At 41.1% G+C, this 21,222-nt stretch overlaps 1 protein-coding gene across 4 annotated transcripts in view; it reads left to right on the plus strand.

The window, feature by feature from the left end:
• The window catches only part of AFF2 (ALF transcription elongation factor 2), a 328,346-nt gene that overhangs the window by 251,944 nt on the left and 55,180 nt on the right, over positions 1 to 21,222 (plus strand). For all 4 annotated transcript variants that reach the window (XM_066202655.1, XM_066202658.1, XM_066202656.1 and 1 more), the window contains exon 9: positions 691 to 728. In XM_066202655.1, the coding sequence (XP_066058752.1) occupies positions 691 to 728 (38 nt within the window). The remainder of the gene's footprint in view (positions 1 to 690; positions 729 to 21,222) is intronic.

Raw genomic sequence — 21,222 nt, forward strand, 5'->3', positions numbered from 1 at the left:
AGCAACATTTTAATTCAAGAAGAATCGAAGGAGATGAAATCCCCGTGGAGAGGGAAACAGAAATAAGAGGGCCGTTGACAGATGATCTGAGTTGTTTCTTCTAATATACTGTGAAGATCACTGGCTCTTTTCATGAATGATAAATGGACTGTACACAGATCAATGGGTTCAGCAATAAACTGGAACCAGGCTCCATGTCTGAGGTGGTGCAGGCCGAGAGGCCCAAAGATTTACTCATTTAGATGATTTGGAGCGTGTTTTCTCAAAGGTTTCACGAGAGGAAATTGATCTGAACATTTGGTCATCTCTTGCCCTTTTCTGTTGCCGGTGAATAAAAACAGTTTTGGAAATGGAGTCCGTTCTTCCCTCTGTTTTTTCCTGTTGTTGTTCTTGCTCCTGATAGGGATGGATCGCCTGTGGCAGAGGGGCCAGACCTCAGAGTGGGAAATGAAGTAACAGCCCTGAATGAGTGGTTCCTAAAGACTGGTGGCCATTAAAAATAAACAAACCCCACGATATCACAAACGCAGGACCATTTCAGACCCAGCACTATCTCTCTGAATGATCCTACAGCCTTTGCCCCAGCTCTGGGATGTTGCTGGTGAAGAGCTCCCCATGAGCTGCTGTCTGCTTGCTTTGGTGTGGCTCTTGCTTAATGATTTGTTTCCCCCACCCCTCTTGTGTTTACAGGCTGCCGAAAAGACAAAGTTGAGAAACATTCCTGTAAAGTAAGTTGTTTTTATATCCGTTTGAAAATGCAAGTTTAACGACAGCGTTGTATACAATGACTAAAAAAGACAGTAAGAGAAGGGTGATGAAGGAGATAATAGAATTCATGTTGCCCCTAATCATAGTAGTAAAAAGGTCAGTATCATTGAGGAAACTTTTGATTTCTCATGTGTCCCTAGTGATTGCACTCCTCAAGTTTCATCCAGTTTCCATAAATTAATGTGTTGTCTATGAATAGCTGCCAAATAATCACAATCATACTCAAAACGTAGCGCTTCTAGCCTTGGGGAGGTTTGTACATGCTAAAAAGATTATGATTTTTAATTGCAATCCTCGAGAAGGTCTGACGGGGGAAATAACTGGGAGTGTGCCAAATAATTTCTAGACACATGGGAATGTTTTGCACCTATGTATCAAGGTTTTGCCATCCTGTTGATTAAGAGCTCTTTCTCCCTCTGTGCGTGTGCCGCTCTCACACCACACACACATGCATGTTTCTGCTCTTTGCAGCAGGACTTTGTGAAGGATGAGCAAGCTACCAGGGAGCAATTTCAAGGGCATTTTATGATAAGTTCTTAAATCTTTGGGCACTAGCGGCAACACTCAGCCATATATCACTGAATTAAGAAAGTTGTTGTATAGATGTCCTGTCTCTCTGAGAAAAGGCGTTTTCAGTAAAAGCTAACAGCATCAGTTATTCTGTTTAAATAATGAATACTCCAGTCATAATGGGCTCTTATGTACTAATAAAAACACATATTTTAACTTCAGTAGGTTATCATAGCAGTTTAACCATGTCCCATAATGTTCCTGTTACAGACAGAGTTCTTATTTTTAGAGTAGTTTGCTGATCATGCTGACTTTTAGACTGGAGTGGGTTTGTGTTTGTAAGAACATGCACTGACAGCACTCCCCAATCATGGTGTGCTAGCGCACATAACAGAAGAAGTACCTTTCTATTTGTCACTTGGATTCCATCCTGTGTAGTCATTTACACCTTATAAAGTGAACAGAAACTGTGTATGAACGCTCCTTGGAGTGATTAGGTGATATGTCAGATGACCATAAATCACTCTTTCTTTATGTTTCATTCAGTCTGATAAAAATTAGAAATAGGATCCAGCAGGGACATGATAGCATGTGAAACTTGTAATAAGGCAAGGGACCTTTTTTGCCTATAGGGCTGGTTGAAATTCAGTGCAAGCCAAATTAAAGTCATTGTTAGCTGGTGGTTGTTTAATAGACAGTGAAATGAGCTGTGTTTTCACCTCACATTATTCAGGATCCAGGAGTTGCAAGGTGATGAAATTCCTGGGGAACAGCTCCAAAATAATCACTTATCATTCATACACTTCTTTTATATATTTCAAGTCAAATTCTCAAGAATGACTCAACTGAATTGTGTCTTCCCACTCATAACAGAGACATTGAGCACTGCAGTTATTAAACAGCATGTATGTGCCACTGATGCCAAATTAATCTACCAGAAAGATTTGGGAGTTGGGGGGAAAGGGTGATTTAGGTTAAGTAATTTTTTACAGGACTTGAGTAAAGGTAACATTTTGAGGTGGAAGAAGGCCAGATGGACAGTCTCGCTCTTGCCACCTACGTGTGTGCATTTCACCCTGTCATGTTTCCCCCAACTGGTTGTTTAACTTCTCCTTGACTATCTTCATGGTGGCAGCTTCAATTAGTACCCTAGGGGATCCATTATGCATATTAATTACACTATGCATAACAAAACAGCTGAAAAATCTGCCTAGTTTTATTCAGTGACATGGAACTGTTTAAGGTACCTGTATACAATTATGATTGTAAAGCTCTCAGGGCAAAAGAAAGAATAGTGTCTTTAAGATAGCAGTTGTAGCCATGGATTGCATTTATGTAAGTGTCAGAGCCACACTTAGTACAGCTCAGGCTTGGCCAGCTTTTAGATGCTGCTTTTGTAGCTCTCAAATGTCAAGGAGAATTTCACTTGAATTTTAATGTTCTTCAGCTATGCAAAATAAAGTTAGTAGCTTCCATTGTCATAAGGGCTGAAAGCTGTACAGATTCCTTCTACCATATGTGACTTATCACATACATTTTTAAAAACACATTTTTATTATTAAGACATATGTGATAGTACACTTCTGCAAATGTGAATTGCTCTTGGCCAAAAGCCATGCACTAATAAGTAGAGTTGAATCTAACTGCATTTGACATCTGCTACAATATATATATTTTTTTTACATATATAAATATATATATAAAATATTCGCAGTTGTCATTAGCATAAAAAATTTCCTTGTTTTTACCTTATGCTGACATAGTTCTTGTGTTCCAAAACTGGAAGCAGAAATTACTCCCTTTTAAAGACTGTAGGTTATATAAAATCCTCAGACAGAGCCAATAGTGGCACCATTTAATGCATTAGTTTAGGAGCATGATGAGGATTTCTATAGAAATGGTCTATTTACTTTTCACTGCTCAGTTCATTAATGTTGCTGGTGTAATGTTTGGTAGGAAGTTTACTGTTCTTTTATGTTCTCTTGAATCCTTCCAGCATTAAATAAGGCGGAAATACAAGGAAAGGGGGAAATCCAAGGAGGTTTTCTTTCTGCAGTTCAGTAAGGCGGCCAAGCCAGCTGGTTTCTCCATGTCCAAGCGTGTGTTGGTGCTCAGACCATCTTGTGGGAGCTTTCTGATGGCCCAAGTGGGTGCAGTGACACTTGGCTCCTTCAGAAAGAAGGCTTGGCATCAGTTCTGTGGTGCTTGTGGTACCTGGAGGCCCAAGGCATCCTCAGAACTCATCTTTGTCTATCGGTTGCATCATCTGACATAATATTTCTATATTTCTATAATTCCACTGATAATGTGGATTAGGCCAGCAGTGAGCTAGACACAAGGCAAATCTCTCTGCGACTGGAAAGGAAGACTTTGTGTCTGCTGTGTTGGGCAGAGACAGTGTTAGGAAGATAAGCATGTTATTTTCAGGTTTTCCATGCAAAGAGATGAGTTATTTGCATGGCAATGCCCTTCTGACTGAGGACTGGATATAATGTCACTCTAAACAAATGTCTCAGATTACAGTAGTTCGTGGAAATGGCCAGATGGATTCCTTGGGAAAATGTGGGCAGGTGAAAGAATGATTTGGTCAAAATTTGATGTCACCCAACACTATGAAATACAAGGGTTTTGTAAGAAGGAAATTAGAATTTTTAAATGGAAAACGAATGCTATTAAGAGTGTATGTAGTCATGAAGTCCATGAAATTCTGTAGAATTGTGAAAATATTGGAAGCAACTTCTTGCTTCAGGGGAGAAAACATTGCCTTCCTTGAATGTCCTTTATACTTCCTTCTTTTATAGTCCCTTTTAAAAATCTTCAGTGGAAAGTAATGGCATTTTCCCCAAACACCTGCATATGCTTAAATTTGCTGTGGTTTTAATGACTTCCAGATACATGTTTTGAGATTATAGCTTGTCTTAAAATCCCGCTGCTTTTTTATATTTTCAAAATATATTTGTTTTCCCTCAGCCACAGGTTTGTAAACCAGCAAGATTTCTGGTGTTTATTGTCTTTTCCTGCCATAAAATTCATCTTCTCCTCTGAAGGGCATCTGACTTGACTTGGGTATGGTTTTCTGTCCCAACCATCATTGGAAATGCAATCCATTAACATTTGATATCTTGACATTTCAATTGACCTCTCATTTGCAAAGCGCAGTGGTATTTTTCGTGGCCTTTTCATCCTTGATTATACATGGGATAGGAGTGCCTGTTTCTCCTGACTGCACTTTAAAAATATCTTTGTTTTACCAGCTGGAGTGGCACCTTGTTTTTTGCCTCCCTGGCTAGACCTTATTCTGCATGGAAGGTCTGAGGTCTGAGCAAGTCATGCAGAGCCAAAGGGTTTTCTTGTTGACTCACTAAGCAGGAGGGCGAGCAGGTCAGGCTCCGAGGGTCAGCTAATGTATGCAGCAATAACAGCAGCCACAAACAGATCTCCTGCTCCCACAAAAATCCAGATCCTGGCAAAAAGGCAGGCCAGTGGGCTGGCTCTGAAAGTTGTTTTGTTTTTGGCCAGCCAGATCAGGCACTCGTGCCCAATAGAAGCAGGGAAGAGGCAGGATGCTGTTGGTACACATGCAGCTCTTCGACTGAAGGGTATCTCCTGGCCTGGGTTTAAAAAGGGATGAAAAAGTGTGTCATGATGAGGTTGAAAAAGCCTCCCATTCATGGATAAGTGTGTGGGAGGATGGCCACATGCATGGCTGTGAAAGAGGGGCAATTTAAATTCGATATAAGGAAGAAGTTTTTAACGTAAGGGTGGTAAAATACTTGCACAAGTTGCCCAGAGAAGTGGTGGTTCCCTCTTCCCTGGAAACACCCAAGGTCTGGTTGCACAGGGTTCTGGTCTAGTTGAAGATGTCCCTGCTCTGTGCAGGGGGACTGGGCCAGATGGTCTTTATAAGATCCTTTCCAAACCATTCCATGGTTCTGTATATATATATATATATATATATATATGTACATCATGGATACATTGGCACCTGTGGGCCATAGGTACCTATGGACATTTGTCTGTATGTACAGGACTTAAACCACTTTTAAAGAAACAAAAACCCCAAACCTGCGATAACTCGTTCTCAGTAAATCTCCCAAGCAATTTCCACATGCCACCTGTTTATCTCTGATTCTAAACCTTCCTTCCTGCCATTTCTCTTCAGACTATTTCTGGCAAACTACTAAAGCAGACAGCACCAATTCAATTAGTTCTAAAAATCCATTATAGCATAGTGCCTAAACTGCCTGCCCATATTCATTTCTCAAAGAAGCCCATTCATATTTATGTTTTAATACTTTAAGTCTAGCATGCAAAACCACTCAAATCCCCAGCAGAAATCCAGGAAAAAGCCTGCTTACAGGCAATTTTAGACAATGTTCTTTGGCCCCTGATCCTCCTAGTCCATCCACTTAAGCATCCTCACAGGTGCAGTTAGAACTGGTCAGTGACTGCACAGAATGGGGTTGGTTTATTGCACCAGCAATAAAGCCCCTCCGAAATTTCACAAAACCCCCCCAAATGCCCCAGGCTGTGCCAGCTGGGCCCCGTGGTGGAGTGTGTACAGACCCACAGCGGGGTCAGCAGCTGCAGTGTCACTGTGGAACCCAGAGGCACAGGCTGCTGCTGGTCTCCAGTGAGCTTTTATTGAGGGGCTGCATTTCCTCGGCAGAATGTGAACTCTAGAAAATGTTGCAAAGGATTACTTTACTCTCAGAAGTTAAAGGTTAGCGTTGGAAATGGATTACAGAACTCCTGCTTTTAAACTGTTTGCAAAGAAACGCACATATTAAATCTTTTTTGATGATATTGCATTAATCCCTAAATACTGATTTTTATGTAAATTTTGACTCTTGCAAAGCTCTGACAATTCAGCTATCCCCATGTGGTTTTATCAGAGCTCAATTGCTCCTTTAGATCTTTTTTCCTTTTTGGAGTACCGTTTGCTTTATTCCAAAGTCATCACAGCAGCTAGAAGATGTAGTACTTTAGACATAAAATAATAAGTCTATTTAATATTTTACCTTTATTTTCTGAATTTGTTCCTCTGACACATCTTGTTAGATAAATTTTTATCAGTCCAAAGGATAACCACAGTAGGGCTATTTTTATTTCTAGGGAAATGATGCATGATAACTACTGGCAGGGCCCAAAGCAGTAAATCAGTCCTGTTCCAACCACAGAATGTATTAAAAGTCTGTAGCCTGTGGTAAGAAGTTATAATTTAGTTGACTAGCAGTTTGTTTGGACTTAAAACCATACAAATGAGTCACATTGGCTAAGTCCTGAAATATAAAACAGGTAGTGCTTTATTAAGGTTTTTCAGCTACCACCACAACAGGTACCTGGAGAGAGAGCACATTTTTCAAACGGGCACAACGCACTTTTATAGTGAAACACTTTGGATTTGATTGCATAATTTACAGGGAATGGTTAAATTACCACATGGCCTGCATGGTGCACGGTGTGTGCTGACAGGACAGTGAGGTGGGCAGACCCTGAGAGCTCGTTCATGTCATCTCTTACAAATCTGAATGCACACCATCAGTGCCGAGTTGTGGGCCTGATATTTCTGAGTCTGAAAGATTTTCAGCCTGCTAGCAGCTGCTAAGTTTTTCCCGAGGAAAAATTCCTCAAGAAAGTTTCTTCTCAAAACAATCTTGGCAAACAACTCTCCTTTCTCAAAACAGTCTTTCTCCAGGTGGTGTTTTGCTGTTTCTATGGTTTAACCCATGGGATTAGAGAGGTGTCGTTCCTATTCGTCAAGGCTGTATCAGAACACCTTACAAAAGGTAGTAAGAATTAAAAAATAAACCTTCTTTTTCTGTGCTCTTTGCCTTCTGAAATACTTGGAGTCACCTCCGCTGCCGAGGTGCTCAGTGGCCATCAGAGAACTCCAGACTCCTGGAGAATCCTTTTATCTGGGTCCTTGTATTCACAGAGACATGTGTATGCCAGCCTAATCAGGCATTTCCGTAAATTTTGTCAGGAGTCTTGCAGCTGATGGGGGGGGAAAAAAAAAGTATTTTTGTTTTAACTGGGTCGCTTTTGTTGTTTTTCCAAACATTTTTGCACCTTCATTGTGATGCAGCTTGTCAAGATTAAATTTAGGTCCACTTTTAAAGGTTGCGAAAAAATGAAAGTTGGAGCCAAACAAAACCTTATTTTGCCTGACTCTTTTTGATGGGAAAAAAAAAGTTAGTTAATGTCAATATTTTTTTTTCCAGTTTTAGCGTGTATCTGCTGTTGATTAAAGAAGCACCCATTTGTTCCTCCTCACTCGTCCTGTGGTTTTGATCATTTTAGATTTTATATTTGTCTTCCTGGATATTATTTTTAATTTTAAATTACTTCGCTTTTATTCAAACCATTATTCAGAGTGTTTGCTTTGGGCGTTGCATCGAATAACAACTATTTTCTAACTACCTGTGATCTTTTTTTGTATAAATGCTTTTAAAATGTGCTCCCAGTATTGCAACCGACCAACAAATTCTAGGAAAACTGAAGGAAAGTCCTGATCCTGATATAACTGGGGGATCCTGGTTTCAGTACAGCTGGCTGAACCCAGCATAGGAACCAGCATTCAGATCTCATACCCCTGAATTTCAGTGTTACACCATTTTTGTGTTGCTGGAAGATAAATACCCAGAGCCAAACTGTTACTGTTAGAGTATTTATAGGACTATATGGTTTAGTTAGATTCAAGCATGTTCTAGACACTCTCCAGATGGAAGATCCCTGCCTTGGAGAGCTTGGGAAGAGGCAATGGATGAAGCTACAATGCAGTGGGATTTCACTGAAGCTCTGTCTCTGAAATTTGGATTTCCCCAGCTGTGTCTTTGAAATCTATGGGCCTGTGTCTGCTGTCCTTTGGCCTGCAAAACTCCACAAATTTCACTGGCATTCCTCCTACTTCTCCTTGGTATGCAAGGGGAGAATGAAGTTTCTTTTCCTTTCTGTCTTGTGGCCTTGTGGTTATATGTCTAGTAGGGTTCCTCCGTTTAGCATGATCAAGAAAATAGGACTGAGTAAACGTGGTCCCCCTTGTTGTCACATTTTAAATGCCCCAAAAATCATGATGCTATACAGGTATAAAGGTCCTATAAAGGTGCTATAAAGGTCCTTTACTTTGGCAGTAAGTGAAATAAAAAGAAAACAGGTGTCTTCTAAGCATTTATTTTTAATACAACTACAAAAAAATAATGATCTTGTTCTAAGTGAAAGAAGTAGGAAAAATTTTCCAGTCATTTATGATCAATGAATACGAAAGAAAGGCAGAGCTAGATAATGTTTCAGGAAATAACACTGCTACAAGGTTAATTTTGCCTAGTACAACATTTCCTAGTATTGAATTGCCTGATATACTCCCTCAGGGATTGCTCCTGCGCTTGCAATAATCGAGGCTGATTTTATTGGAAAATCACCTCTGGATGAAAGACATACTCGAGAGAGAACTTTGCATGGGTACAAATAGGTTTTTGGTGCCAGTGCCATGTTGCCCAGGCCAGCACAGTTATAGTTCCCAATCTGTCTGTGCATTCAAGCAGCAAATTCATTAGCAACCCTTCTGGCAGGATAGAAAAATAGACATATTAGGGAAATTTACTTTGAATTGTTTTCAGGATTTGTTGGATAACAGTTCGGTAATCAAATTGCGCCTCCTAACAAGAGTATTAAACATTTTTATCAAAAGTGGCAGGGAAGCTGCAGATATTCCTTTAAGTGCAGAGAGCTTTGCTGTAACACTGTGTGACTAGCAGAGATCATGGATGAAAGAAGAGATTAGCATAGTTGGAGCAGGGCTGATTTCTGTGTTGTGTGCTCTCTGGAGGCTGCGTTGGGATCACACTGCAATGGAGCATCAGCTCCTGCAGCAGCCCTGAGATGATCACACTGCAATGGAGCAGCATTGCAGCCCTGAGATCACACTGCAGTGGAGCATCACTGCAGCCCTGAGATCACACTGCAATGGGAGCACCATTGCAGCCCTGCAGAAGCCCTGAGATCACACTGCAGTGGGAGCAGCATTGCAGCCCTGAGATCACACTGCAATGGGAGCAGCATTGCAGCCCTGCAGCAGCCCTGAGATCACACTGCAATGGGAGCTGATGCTCCTGCAGCAGCCCTGAGATGATCACACTGCAATGGAGCAGCATTGCAGCCCTGAGATCACACTGCAATGGGAGCACCATTGCAGCCCTGCAGCAGCCCTGAGATCACACTGCAGTGGGAGCAGCATTGCAGCCCCGCAGCAGCCCTGAGATCACACTGCAGTGGGAGCACCATTGCAGCCCTGCAGCAGCCCTGAGATCACACTGCAATGGGAGCAGCATTGCAGCCCCGCAGCAGCCCTGCCCACAGCCCTGTCCCTGCAGCAGGGCCATGTCGTGACAGCCCCACGCTCTCTGCCCGTGTTCAGCTCTGTGCAGAGGCTCCCAGGCCTCGTCAAGTGGAAAGTGAGCATATTGTAAACACACATTTTGCCTCCAGCTGGGAGCAGGGACACGTGGAGCGGGGCCCGCCGCTGACCTTGCCGCGACTTTGAGCGTGGGGAGGCTGCAGGAGAAAAGGCTGATTCAGAGAGACAGATTAGCCAGGAAGAAAAATCAAGGGGATTGGCACAAGGACGGTGGAAAAAATATCTTTCTAAAGAAGGGGGAATTTTTTTCGCACTCAAGGCCAACAGCGAAGCCTCATAATCGGGCTCGTCTGGCCTCACACCAACAGCAGCTAGAGAAAAAAAACTGGGTGCAGCTTGCACACTAAAGTCAGTGCAAAAGCTGGGGAAAATACAGAGCATGTGCTAGAATTCACTGAAGAATAAATAGCATTAAGCTCAGGGAAGCGACAGGGTTGAAAATTAGGATTGTAAAAAATAATCTGTGTCTACTGTCCCCTAATTCCTGTTGTTTCCATGATTGTTTCGCTGTGAAGAGGAGAGCCACTCTCAGTATCAATCACAGTAAGCTATTCAGACACAGAAATAAGTGGCATATGGCTTCGCACTTTTGGGTCTAGCAATCAAGTAGCAACCTCCTGCAATACAACTGTAGTTTGGTTCCCAATGGGCTTCACTTTGATGATTAGATATATTGAGTTCCCTGTGTCATTCAAAGACAGCAGAATTTCATACGAGTTGGTGTTAGCTTCCTCTCACTTCATTTCAATTTTCAATAACCAGTGTCATCACATGTAACAGTTTCTTCGTAATGGAGCTTCATGTCGAATCAATTTGTCCTTCAAGTGAAAGAGGGTAGTAAAAAGTCTTCTGAAATACTGGTGTCTGGGAAAATTCCTACCACAGTGAAAAGGGGAAGAGATTTTTTTATTTATTTCTCCTGAAGATGCTTCGGTGCCCAGTCCCCAGGTCATTCAGGAAAACTCAAAAGCAAGGCTTTAGTACTGCATTAGGGGATGATCTTAGAGTGCTTCACAGGATTTACCCAGGTGCTTGCTGAAGTCATTGTTGTGATAAGTAAATAGAAAATATTTGGTCAGACACATTTGAAATCAAAACTATGATATTTCAAGACAAGTTCTGTGTAAGTGGACTTGGATTAGTGGAAATTTGGACTTCAAACATGACTTGATCCCTCTGTATTCCAGCATGGCATCTGTTAAATATGAGCACAGAACTTCTATTTGCCTGGTCCTTACCTTCTCTCCATCAGCTCTGGCCCATTCCTGGGCTGTGGAGAGATGTCCTTGCAGGCAGAGGGAGGGAGCCAAGGGCTTTTCCCACTGAAGGATGAAGGCATTGACCCTGCTGGAGGTCAGGATATGGGGAAGGGTGGGGAGAAAGTCAGAGTAGAAAGCCCAGAACATGCATCGTGGTGAGCACAAGCCTGCGAGACAAGTGTTTGCCTTTTCTGCCAGGGATATTTCTGGAGAAATCTGGTGTCTTAGAGAATGTTCTGCCCATTCCAGGGCTTGAAGCTGTATCCTCCCTAATGGGCCAATCCCATTCTGTCTTTGTTGCCGTTTCTCTGTAAATTTACAAAATGGAGGAATTCTTTCCAAGTGTCACACACCACCTGTGCATAGAGATTCACCTGGCAGCTTTCCATAACCATGTCCCATGCACGTGGATTGTGCCAGAGAGTGTAACAGCACAGGCAGTGTGTTTGAAAAGAGAATTCTGGGTCACACATTCACCACAGAGCACTTGCTGCAATTCACAATTAGTCTCAATATGCTGTAAGAAGAGCAGCTGCAGACAAAAACCTCACAGTCTTATAATCCTGACATGGAGCAAGCAGCAAAGATGATGTGGCTGCCTGTGTCACATACCCAAGACTGCCCATCCCAGAGTTTTATTTCTTGGCAGTTTCCTGCAATTTTGTGAAATATTTTTTTTAATGTGACAAAGTCACTTCAATTACACAGTCATTATAAGTTTTGCCAAGGTTGACTATGGATCGTTTTGTGTTCATTAGAGCACAAAATTAGAATTTTCATTGCAGCAACTGTAAACAGTATTAGCTCAAAGGAGTCAAGATTTCTCCCCTCCATAAAATCTTGGATAAGCTATAACTGAGAACTTCCATTTTTTTTTTTTTTTTACAGATTTAATTTTTTTTAAAACTGCCTTCTGGGTTGGTGGATTTTTTTTTTCTTCCTCTTCCTAGTTCTTGATGTATTTGTTTAACTGAATAACCAGTTTCCTTCAAAATGATGACGTTGCCACTGTGTGCATGAACAAGCAGGTGCAGTCAGTGTTTCTAAAGCTGTGAATATATTATTTCTTCTTGAATGTTACAGCTTGGTGCTTGTCACTTTAGACCCAGTGAGGGCTGTAAAAGCCATAAACAGGAAATAACCCTGTTTCAAAAATACTTCATCATCTCCTTAAGTCCCACTAAGCCCCATTAAGTTTTCACTTAACTAATATCAGAGTTTATTACTTAAGTAATAATTAAGGTTTCTATTTCGTATTCTCATTAATTTATGGATATATGTGATTGACTTTGCTCATCAGGCTGATGTAAATATAAAGAAATTGCATCAAAAAAAGATCATTTTTATATATGCAAAAATTAAGCAAATAGCAAGTAAATCTAGCATGGAGTGTTGCAACCAATGGAATGAAAACCCAAAAGGTTTCCAGGGAAGTCCAGGCTTTCGAAAGCTATTTAGAGAATATGAGACTGCTGCTTTTTTGCGTCTGTTTTTAGAAAAATAAACAAGATAGAGAAAAGTATCTTGGAGAGGAGATTACATTTTTTTCCCTTGATGATTTTAGTAATTTCTTTTAGGTTAGTTTAACCTTCATATTGCTAATTTAGCATATTAGAAACGATGGTGTAGTAAGTAGTGGAATACTGCTTAGTAGAAAATAAAACCTCAGTGCTTCATCTGCTAGTTCCTTGGGCTGAAGGTGAACCTATGCTGCTCTACCTTCCTTTTCTGTCTGTTAGGATTAGGGAGCTTGTGTGGCTCCTCACTTGGAGGAGTTCCCAGGCTTTGTTGTTAAACTAATATGTATTTACAAGGGAGGAGAGATGACAGAGATTATAGCAAAACTAGCAGAGAACTTCAACAGACATCCCTGTCAGAGCTTGCACAGCAGCAATGCTCTGCCTTGCTTCCACAAATCCGTGGAGTGTATGCTTCTCTTGGCATGTGGCAAGCTCCTGTCTTGCCAATGGGATGCTCAGTCCTTAGCAATTTATTTTTTTTTAGCTGTAATATGTCATGATAATGTCATTCAGGATAAGATATGTCAGCAAATGCACCAACGGGCTTTATCAACTTATACCTCTTAGCAAAACTTGGAGCTACAGTGAGTGGGGACAGCAAACATACAGCAAAGGCATATCTCTTCCTCTTGAAGAAATGTATTTAACAAGGTTATATACTATTTGCATTCCAAATTTGCAATTATCACCCCATGAACACACAATGAAATCATCCAAGTGACAGATAATGTGGTAGATATATGTAGTTAGACTTTCTGTAGATTAAACACGCTGTTAGATAAAAGGAGGCACAGGCACAGTAATATATTTTCTAGGAATCAGTGTAGTCTGAATAATGTGAGAGCTCATTGAAATACCATCCTCTTGTGTGAAGGATGTATGTTTGTGAATGCATGTGCCTGCACACAGGAATGCAAATTGCTAAGTGGAAAGATTAGCAAATTGTGGATTGTGGAAGTCTGACTGTATATAGTAGAAAATTTTCCTTCAAAGCACATATAAAGGTTTGATTCTGCAACTTTATTCTCTACCCTATAATTTTACACTAGCTGGCATAAATTAGCAAGCTAGGAGTCTAAATATATGTGTCTGACATGCCTCTCAAAAGAAATAAGATAAATGCACATGGTGAAACAGGAGTAGTTGTGTGTGTAAAATATCTATGCTTTCTTGCACATGGGTTGCATTTCAGCCAGGGAAAGGAAAGAAAAACCCTTCAACTGCACTTTATCTGTGCTGATTGTAGTCTGGAGTTCTCTGAGTATATTTCTTTTTAACTTCAATGTTGAGAAACTGGCAATGCCAAACATTTCTTCTCTACCAAATGTGGTAATTTCTGGATCCAGACAGAGGCTTGCTTGCATTATTATGCTCAGTGGTCTGGTGGAAATCAGTAATATGATGAGGTACAGGGAAGGAGGAAGGCGGGCCTTCCACATTTATTTATTCTGGATAAATGGTGCCCATTAATCTATCAGGAAAATATGGAATTAGCAGGGAAGAAACCACAGTTGCAAATTTGGCAATTGCTAGCATGCACAGATGGTCTTTCAGTGTTTTAAGATTTTCCAGTCTTTTGATATTGATACCAACATTGAGAAGTAGCCTGTGTGTTGCTAATGTTTAGCTGGAATAGCCATAGAAAATTAACACTGTATATTTTGGACTGTTCAGTTTCCTCTTTGTGTATTTGCATAAAGGGTTTTGGTTGTTTTTTTTTTTTTTTTTATCTGAAAGGTAAAGCTTTTATTCTCTGTCTTTGGTTATTTTAAGAAGCATAATTGGAGTTTGATTTCCTAAAATAAGGACAGCCAGCATCTCCAGACAAAGGCACTGGGACAAAAGAGACTCTCACACGTGAATTTGGTTGAACAAATTTTGCAGGTTGGTAGTCCAGACTGCCTTCCTACTGTTACAGACAGTGTCCTTCTTTGTGAAGTGGTGTTCTCAAAGCCAGGATGTTGAGTCCCTCCTTGAGAGAGTGTTATTTATTCTTACTCTGCTGACAAGCACTGATTTTCAGTGCCTGTATCTCCACTGGAGCTGGGAATCTGACCCTGGCAATGTCTCCACTCGGTGTTTAAGGGCACCGAGTCAAGAGGGAAGGATAATGTCATCTGCTTAATTTGCTCGGGGAGTGTTTGGTTGAGTCGTTAAAGACCATGTTGAAATATTTCACAGAGGAAATCACAGAATAATTCTTGCCAGCTCTACTTTTAGTTCATTCTCAGCTGACCCAGGGGATATAGTACCTTAATGCCTGCTCTGAAATGTGCCTTCAGCAGTGCTGTAGTGCACAGCTCACATGTGCGCAAGACAAAGATGTCTTTGGCTACACACAGCCCAAGGTACTTTGTGTGAAAAATCAGTAAAAAAAAAAACCTGTTGGGGGGAAAAAATAAATTAAGAAAACAAAATTATCCAAGTGCAGTATGAATTTTAATCTGGTGAAAAAAGGTCTGAGATGGTAAGTAAGGTGAAAGTTTTAGATGTGTTACAGAAACACCGGATGCTGATGTTCCCAGTGCATCCAGTTGTATGGGTCTGGTTTGTATAGATTACTGTGGAGCCAGACACACAAGCAGATGGGCAGTCAGACAGGTAGATATGGGTACTAGATAAAGGTGAGACAGGTATCTGGGACATTAGGGCATTTTAGTGCTATTCTTTTATTTTCTTTTTGGGTTTTGGTGGGGGGTTTTTTTCTTCTTTTTTTTTTCTTTTTTCCTCTTTGTTTTGCAAATGAGAGAAACATGAATAATTAAATATTGGCTGCTAACAAGAAAAATTGCTAATTATGTTTCAGCAGAAAACTTCCTCAGCATCTATGGCGACACCAGAGAACAGACCTGAAAGCATCTTCTTGTTCTAGACAGTAGTTCCCATCTCTGCAGAGAGGCAGATTTCATGTACCACCCAAAACCAGAATTGCTTCTGTTTTACAAGCAGGGAGGCAAAATTTAGTTTTATTTACAAGGTTAGCAGGTTCTTTAGCTTAAGCCATACCTGTGCTATCAATTAGAAGAATTATACCAGAGATTTTGGAAGCTACACTTGCTATTTATTCATCCCAAGAGGGTGGTTGCCTTTTCTGCAAGCACCTGATACTGTTGACTGATGTGTGGTGTGTAATCCATTATAACCATCTGATCCTTCTGTAGAAAACTACCTCACTGCTCATTCCTTTACCTTGTATGTTTGCTGTTGAATTTTTGTGATAAACTCTAGTACCTTGTACTTGTCCACAGTGGATTTTACGTGTGTTTTTTAGCTCTTACCTCCACTTCATCAGGATCTTTTCATATTCTGGCCCATCCTCCAAAATACTTTTGCACCTCGTCACATGGGTGTTGTTTGCTAATTTAGCAAGCTGTTCTCCCATCCAGACTGGTCACGGTATTTTAAATGTTCACGTTTATTGTTTAGTTACTGTGGCAGTAGCTAGGCTGTAATCTTGGCAGATGTGTCTTGCCAGATCTATAATAGCAAAGAGATAAAATACTGATGATGATTTGGGTGATTTATGGGATCTATAATGGACAGTTTACCAGGATGAGTCAACTCTTTAAACTCTTGAAATGGCTGCAAACCTTACAGGATTTCTTATGGAAGTCTGAAGATCCTGGAGAGTGTGAACTTTTCAGCTTTTTTGCACAATGTGAAACTTTCATTTACCAAGCCACAGAAATGTACAAATGACTCCCTGTGATACATTTCAAAGTCCCTCACCAGCAATTAAAGGCTCTGCAGCTCTGACTGTTTTCTAACCTACCACATAAGAATTTCATTAAATGCTGCCCACTGTCAATGTTCTTGCAGCACTTGGCAATTCTTTAGTTTTATGTGTACCTTTTCGTCATGAAAATTGTATTGAGAAAAATCCCAGATTTCTAGTCTACGTGACATTTAAGAGATTAGTGCAGATCCTACACCACTGAGGGACAGAGATGCTAAAACAAAGCAAAAAAATAAGTCATCGTGACTGGAAGCAGAGAGAAAGAAGTCAGACATTAGGCCAGGCTTAGAAATGAGCATGCAAGATTGTTGTTTTGTAAGCAAAAGCTGACCCTGGTCAGCTCTAACTAGTGTTATCTTCACTTACTCCAGATATTGCTCGAGGAATTTCTTCATTTGTTTATTATCAACAAGCAATCCATCTAGACTTCACTCAGCAGTCATAAGCAATCATATCATCACTCAGGCACATACTACAAAATACATCCACACATTTCAAGAATAAAGCCATGCATCTAATAATAATATATGTAGTGAATTGTTACACACCTGTCCTCCAGCATATGTTTTCCAGCTTCTCTTTTTAAAGGAACCGTTTAATTCTTTTTTTTTCGCATATAATTGTGCTACAAATTATCTGTGATTACTGCTCCAAGTGTCTTGGCTACAGGGTAAAGGATTCTGCACTGTCTCTGTCCTGTACACTCCACTGCTGTGAATTTCTCAATTCCTCTCCCTAGTTTGCTACATTGCAGATCTGTAGAGACCTGAATAATGCTTCCACATCAAAAACTGTCTCAGACCCTCATTCTCCCACTTTTGCACCATCCTGCAGGAAGGAGTTCACTTGCATTTGAAGAAAACTGGAACAGACATGTTGTCTTGGGTATATATTGACATGTATGTATATAGACACTCATAGCATTGATTTTGCTCCATCTTCTAAACAAAGTGTCCTGGAACTCTTGTTGGGACGCTCCCCTGCTCACTGGGTGCTCCTCACTACATTTGAGAATACCTGATTGTTTTATCTTGCCGTGACTGGGTTACCTGGGTCCATGTCTAAAATTCATAACACTTGCCAAAGTAAAGGCAGAGCCATGGGTTTGTGGTTTGGCCCAGTAAAAAAACTGTCCTTCTGTGCATAAAGACATTTCTGACTCATTGCTATGCTGTAACTCCATCAAAGACTGTTTTTTCTTGGCCTGTAACCATTTTACAACGATCAGTCTTTTAAGGAAAAGCACATATCCCCAACGCCAAAGCCCAAAGAAGTTAGTTTTGTTGTCAGGTTTTTAGTGTCCCCAGGGGTAAATCTATCCTCTGCCATCCTCACAAGTGGGAGCTCTGGGAACAATCTCACATACATTTTTCCATTTAGGTTCCCATGTGCTTTTGTGTATTTGCTCTGACCTTATGTTGGGAAGATTTACAAGTTACTGGCAGTCATCTTCTCCATACTTTTTCTGGGACCATAATTCAGTGGAATGGAAACATTCCAAGGCAATTAGAAACACAGTCCATATAGCAACCTGCCTTCAGAAATTCGGGGTAAAACACTCACCTTCTTTAAAGAGGCAAACCCCATCAAGAAAATGGGGTTATTGAAAGTCCTGAATCTCCTCTTCATAAGCTTTACACTTTGTTCATATATGAGACTGCATCTTAAATATAAACCTATCATCAGGTTTAGCAAATCAATACCATAAGAGTGTGAAATGGTCCCCAGAAATCTCCAGAATGCCATTTCACAGTAAAAGCAATTGAAAAAGAAGCTGCAGTGGAATATCTTATGAGATAGCCATTTTGATCACAAAAGGATCATAAAAGTCAGAAGCAGTTTGTTTGAAGCAAGGTTCATAATATGACCATACAGAGCTTGCTGGGAAGAAAGAGGAAAATTGCAAACCAATTTGTGGTTACAGCTTTTTCTGTCAATTCTACAGGGATTTAAAACTTGTAAAAGGTGGAACTTCTGCCATCTTACATTGCTCAACAAGAAAGAGATAGCTATAATCATAGAAGCTAAACAAACACCAATTATTGAAAGGCAATATAGACTTCATTAACTTCAAAGCAATTAGCACTTCTTTAGTTCATTTACTACCGAGCAAGGTGGTATCACCCAGTGGCATTTGTCAGTAATAATCTGAGCATCTTTTGAGGCTTGCCTTCCTGTAGTCTCATAATATTTCTTCAGTGAGGTTTTGGTACTTTATGCACAGTAAGGACAATAATGAAAACATTAAAAGGAACGTTTCTGTGAGCAAATGCCACCTGAGCATGCCACCCTGTTTCAAACATGTTTGTATCACAAAAGCACATGTTTCTTAAAAGGTGATTGTGTTCTAGTGCAGGAGAATAGAAGCAGAGCATTCTGGAGGAAGTCGTATGTAACGAACGAAAAAAACCACAATTAATTAGTTAATTAGTTTTGTCACACCCATTCAATTCTGCGAGTGTCTTGTACGCACCCTTTGAACTAGCGTGTATTCTTTGTCCTTTGGTAAGAGCTAACAGATGACCTGGACATCTAGAATGGTTCGGGTCAGACAAAAATCCCCCCGCCCCAGAGGTTGAAAACTTAATTACATTGCAGTTGCAAGTCCTTTAATATTTTTCTAAAAAGTTTTCATAATTCATAGTTGATTAGAAGCTAATATGGAGCCAGTCTACCTTCCTCTTTCCTTCTTTTTTTTTTTTTAAACCTAGACAATAAAAATAGTTTCTGTTTGTTCTTTTGCTAAGATTTCTTTTTGAAGAGTGGCACTGCTTTAATGAAGATATAGGAAATGAAATTTTAGCTATGTTGCACTCAATCAGATTACTTTGTACAAATGAAAAGTAATGGTGCCTCCTTTAATACCATTAGAAGGATGGATACTGCAGGATTCTTTTCAGATGGCCGTGCCCTGATGCCTTTAGCCTTTGTGACACCCTGTGCTGGGGGATCTCTCAGTGCTGAGCTGTGGGCACTGCAGGTGCAGGAATACGGTGGAAAACTTCCTGATTTCCTCACTGCCTCCACCTTGGGGGAGCCCGGAGCCCAGAACCCAGGGCAGGGGGCACAGCCAGGGCTGAGCACGAGTGTGGCTGGTGCCCAGGGATGCTGCCCACAGTGCTGCTGGTGGAGTGGGGCACAGCCTGAGTCTTCTGACATCCAGGTGATTATTCAGCTATGCTGGATCAGGTTCTGAATGCAGTATTTTAAGTAGTGTTGATGCCTTAATTTTTAGCCTTCCTGTTTTTCAGACTCTGTGCTGCCCAGGGGTGCAGTTCTGAGCCTCACATTCAGTGTCACTCAGCTCTGCACAGAGCAGGGAGACAAAACAAATCCTTTTCCTCCTGGACACCAAGGACAAAGGTTACAAGTTTTCAGGCCCAAAAGCACAAACAAGGGTGGCGGAAGACAGAAAACAAGGATGGGACTTCATAAACTGAAGATGTAATTGGACAACTAAACCCCAATATGCAAATCAATCAAAACTTAGGAAAGTGTGAGACCTGGTGACCGTTTGTCCATTTTGTGACCATTTTGGGTCCACCTTGGGTGTAGCCCTGGCCAGGCTCTTGTCCTGCCCAAAGGTGGATCCTCAAGGGCCTTTTAATAAATATTTACTTTATTCTCCAGCTCTGTCGAGGTCAGCCTTCCCAAGGCATCAAAGTCAGTCCTGAAGAGTTCCCATCTCTACAATGGAGTAAAACCACAATGGCTGCACTTTTTCACCTCCCTTCTGGATGGCCACCACAGTGAGGACACCCAGCTCACCAGCTCTGGGACACTGCCCGGCAGCGGTGGCAGCACTAGAGGTTTTTGCTGCCTGTCCCTGTGTGGCATTGCCAGAGTCTGTTCTCCATGCACATTCCCAGCGGATGCTGTGCTGGGACTCTGCAGGCAGCGGGCGTGAGGCAGAGCAGGCTCCAGCATTGCCCCGGGATCAGGAGAACACAGAGTTGTGCTTCTGGTTCCCTCAGCTGCTGCTGTTCACTCCTCAGCAGTTCAAGTCCTGGGCTGTACAAAATGAGTGCTTGAAGTGATTAGGCATTATATATCTGCATTTATGAGCAATGCATTTCATTCATGTCATCGTTTACTGCACATATTGGGGAAGTTATTGGGCTCTTTGGGTGACTTCTGTTCCAGGAACTGCGTGTGGCATTTTTTTGGTCTTATGTAACCCTCCATTTATCTGCCAGAGCCTGCTTTCTGCATCGCCACTTTTTTATTTCAGTTTAATACATATTTTTGTGTGTGAAGCAATGAGGGGAAAAAAAAAAGACATTAAAACATCTGTTCTAATCCATTTATCAGAGAGGAACAATTACAAATAGCACTTTGCCAATTAATTAGTAACCTTATTCATCGTACACACTCAAATCATGCTAAGGCAGCTTCTTTTCCCTTACATGATTTGCAACATTTTTATCATCTTATATGACTGATGCTACTGAAATAAATTTCTCAACATGGCTCAGAAAGACAAAGGCAAATTATCTCTTTCCCCAAGTGAATGTTAATGAGCAGGAGGCTGGTGTGCATCATTGCTACCACTTCTAGCAGTGTCCCTTGTTGCAGGCTGGAAAAAAAGAGAAATCTTAATTGTTAGATGCCACTAGAAAATCCCTTGCCCTGTTTTGCGGGGAGCCAGAGCACCTGGTCTCTGTTTGCCACATCAGGGAGGAGGTCAGTGCAGCGCTGCAGCTGGGCTAACCAGCACTGAGAGAATTCACAGTGTTTAAGAGCAGCAGCAAATTCTCCTGGCTGCTTAAAGTTCTCCACAGGCTGGATGCAAAGGACCACAGCTGCTGCTGACAGTTGCTCTGTCCTTACACAACCAATGCATTTACCTCATTAGGTCAGCATCATTTTATACCAATTAAGGGTTTGCCCCATGAATCAAAACCTTTTGTGGTGTATCTCTGTTAATTTCTTTGGAGTTACCCCAGCAAAGAATTTTGCTCCAAAACATTGCAAAACTAGAGAAGTCTGACAAGATGATAAGAGGGGCTAACA

This window comes from Chamaea fasciata, unplaced genomic scaffold (assembly GCF_029207755.1).
Source record: "Chamaea fasciata isolate MVZ Bird 193981 ecotype frontalis unplaced genomic scaffold, bChaFas1.0.hap1 SCAF_22, whole genome shotgun sequence".
In the NCBI taxonomy this organism is placed as follows: Eukaryota; Metazoa; Chordata; class Aves; order Passeriformes; family Sylviidae; genus Chamaea; species Chamaea fasciata.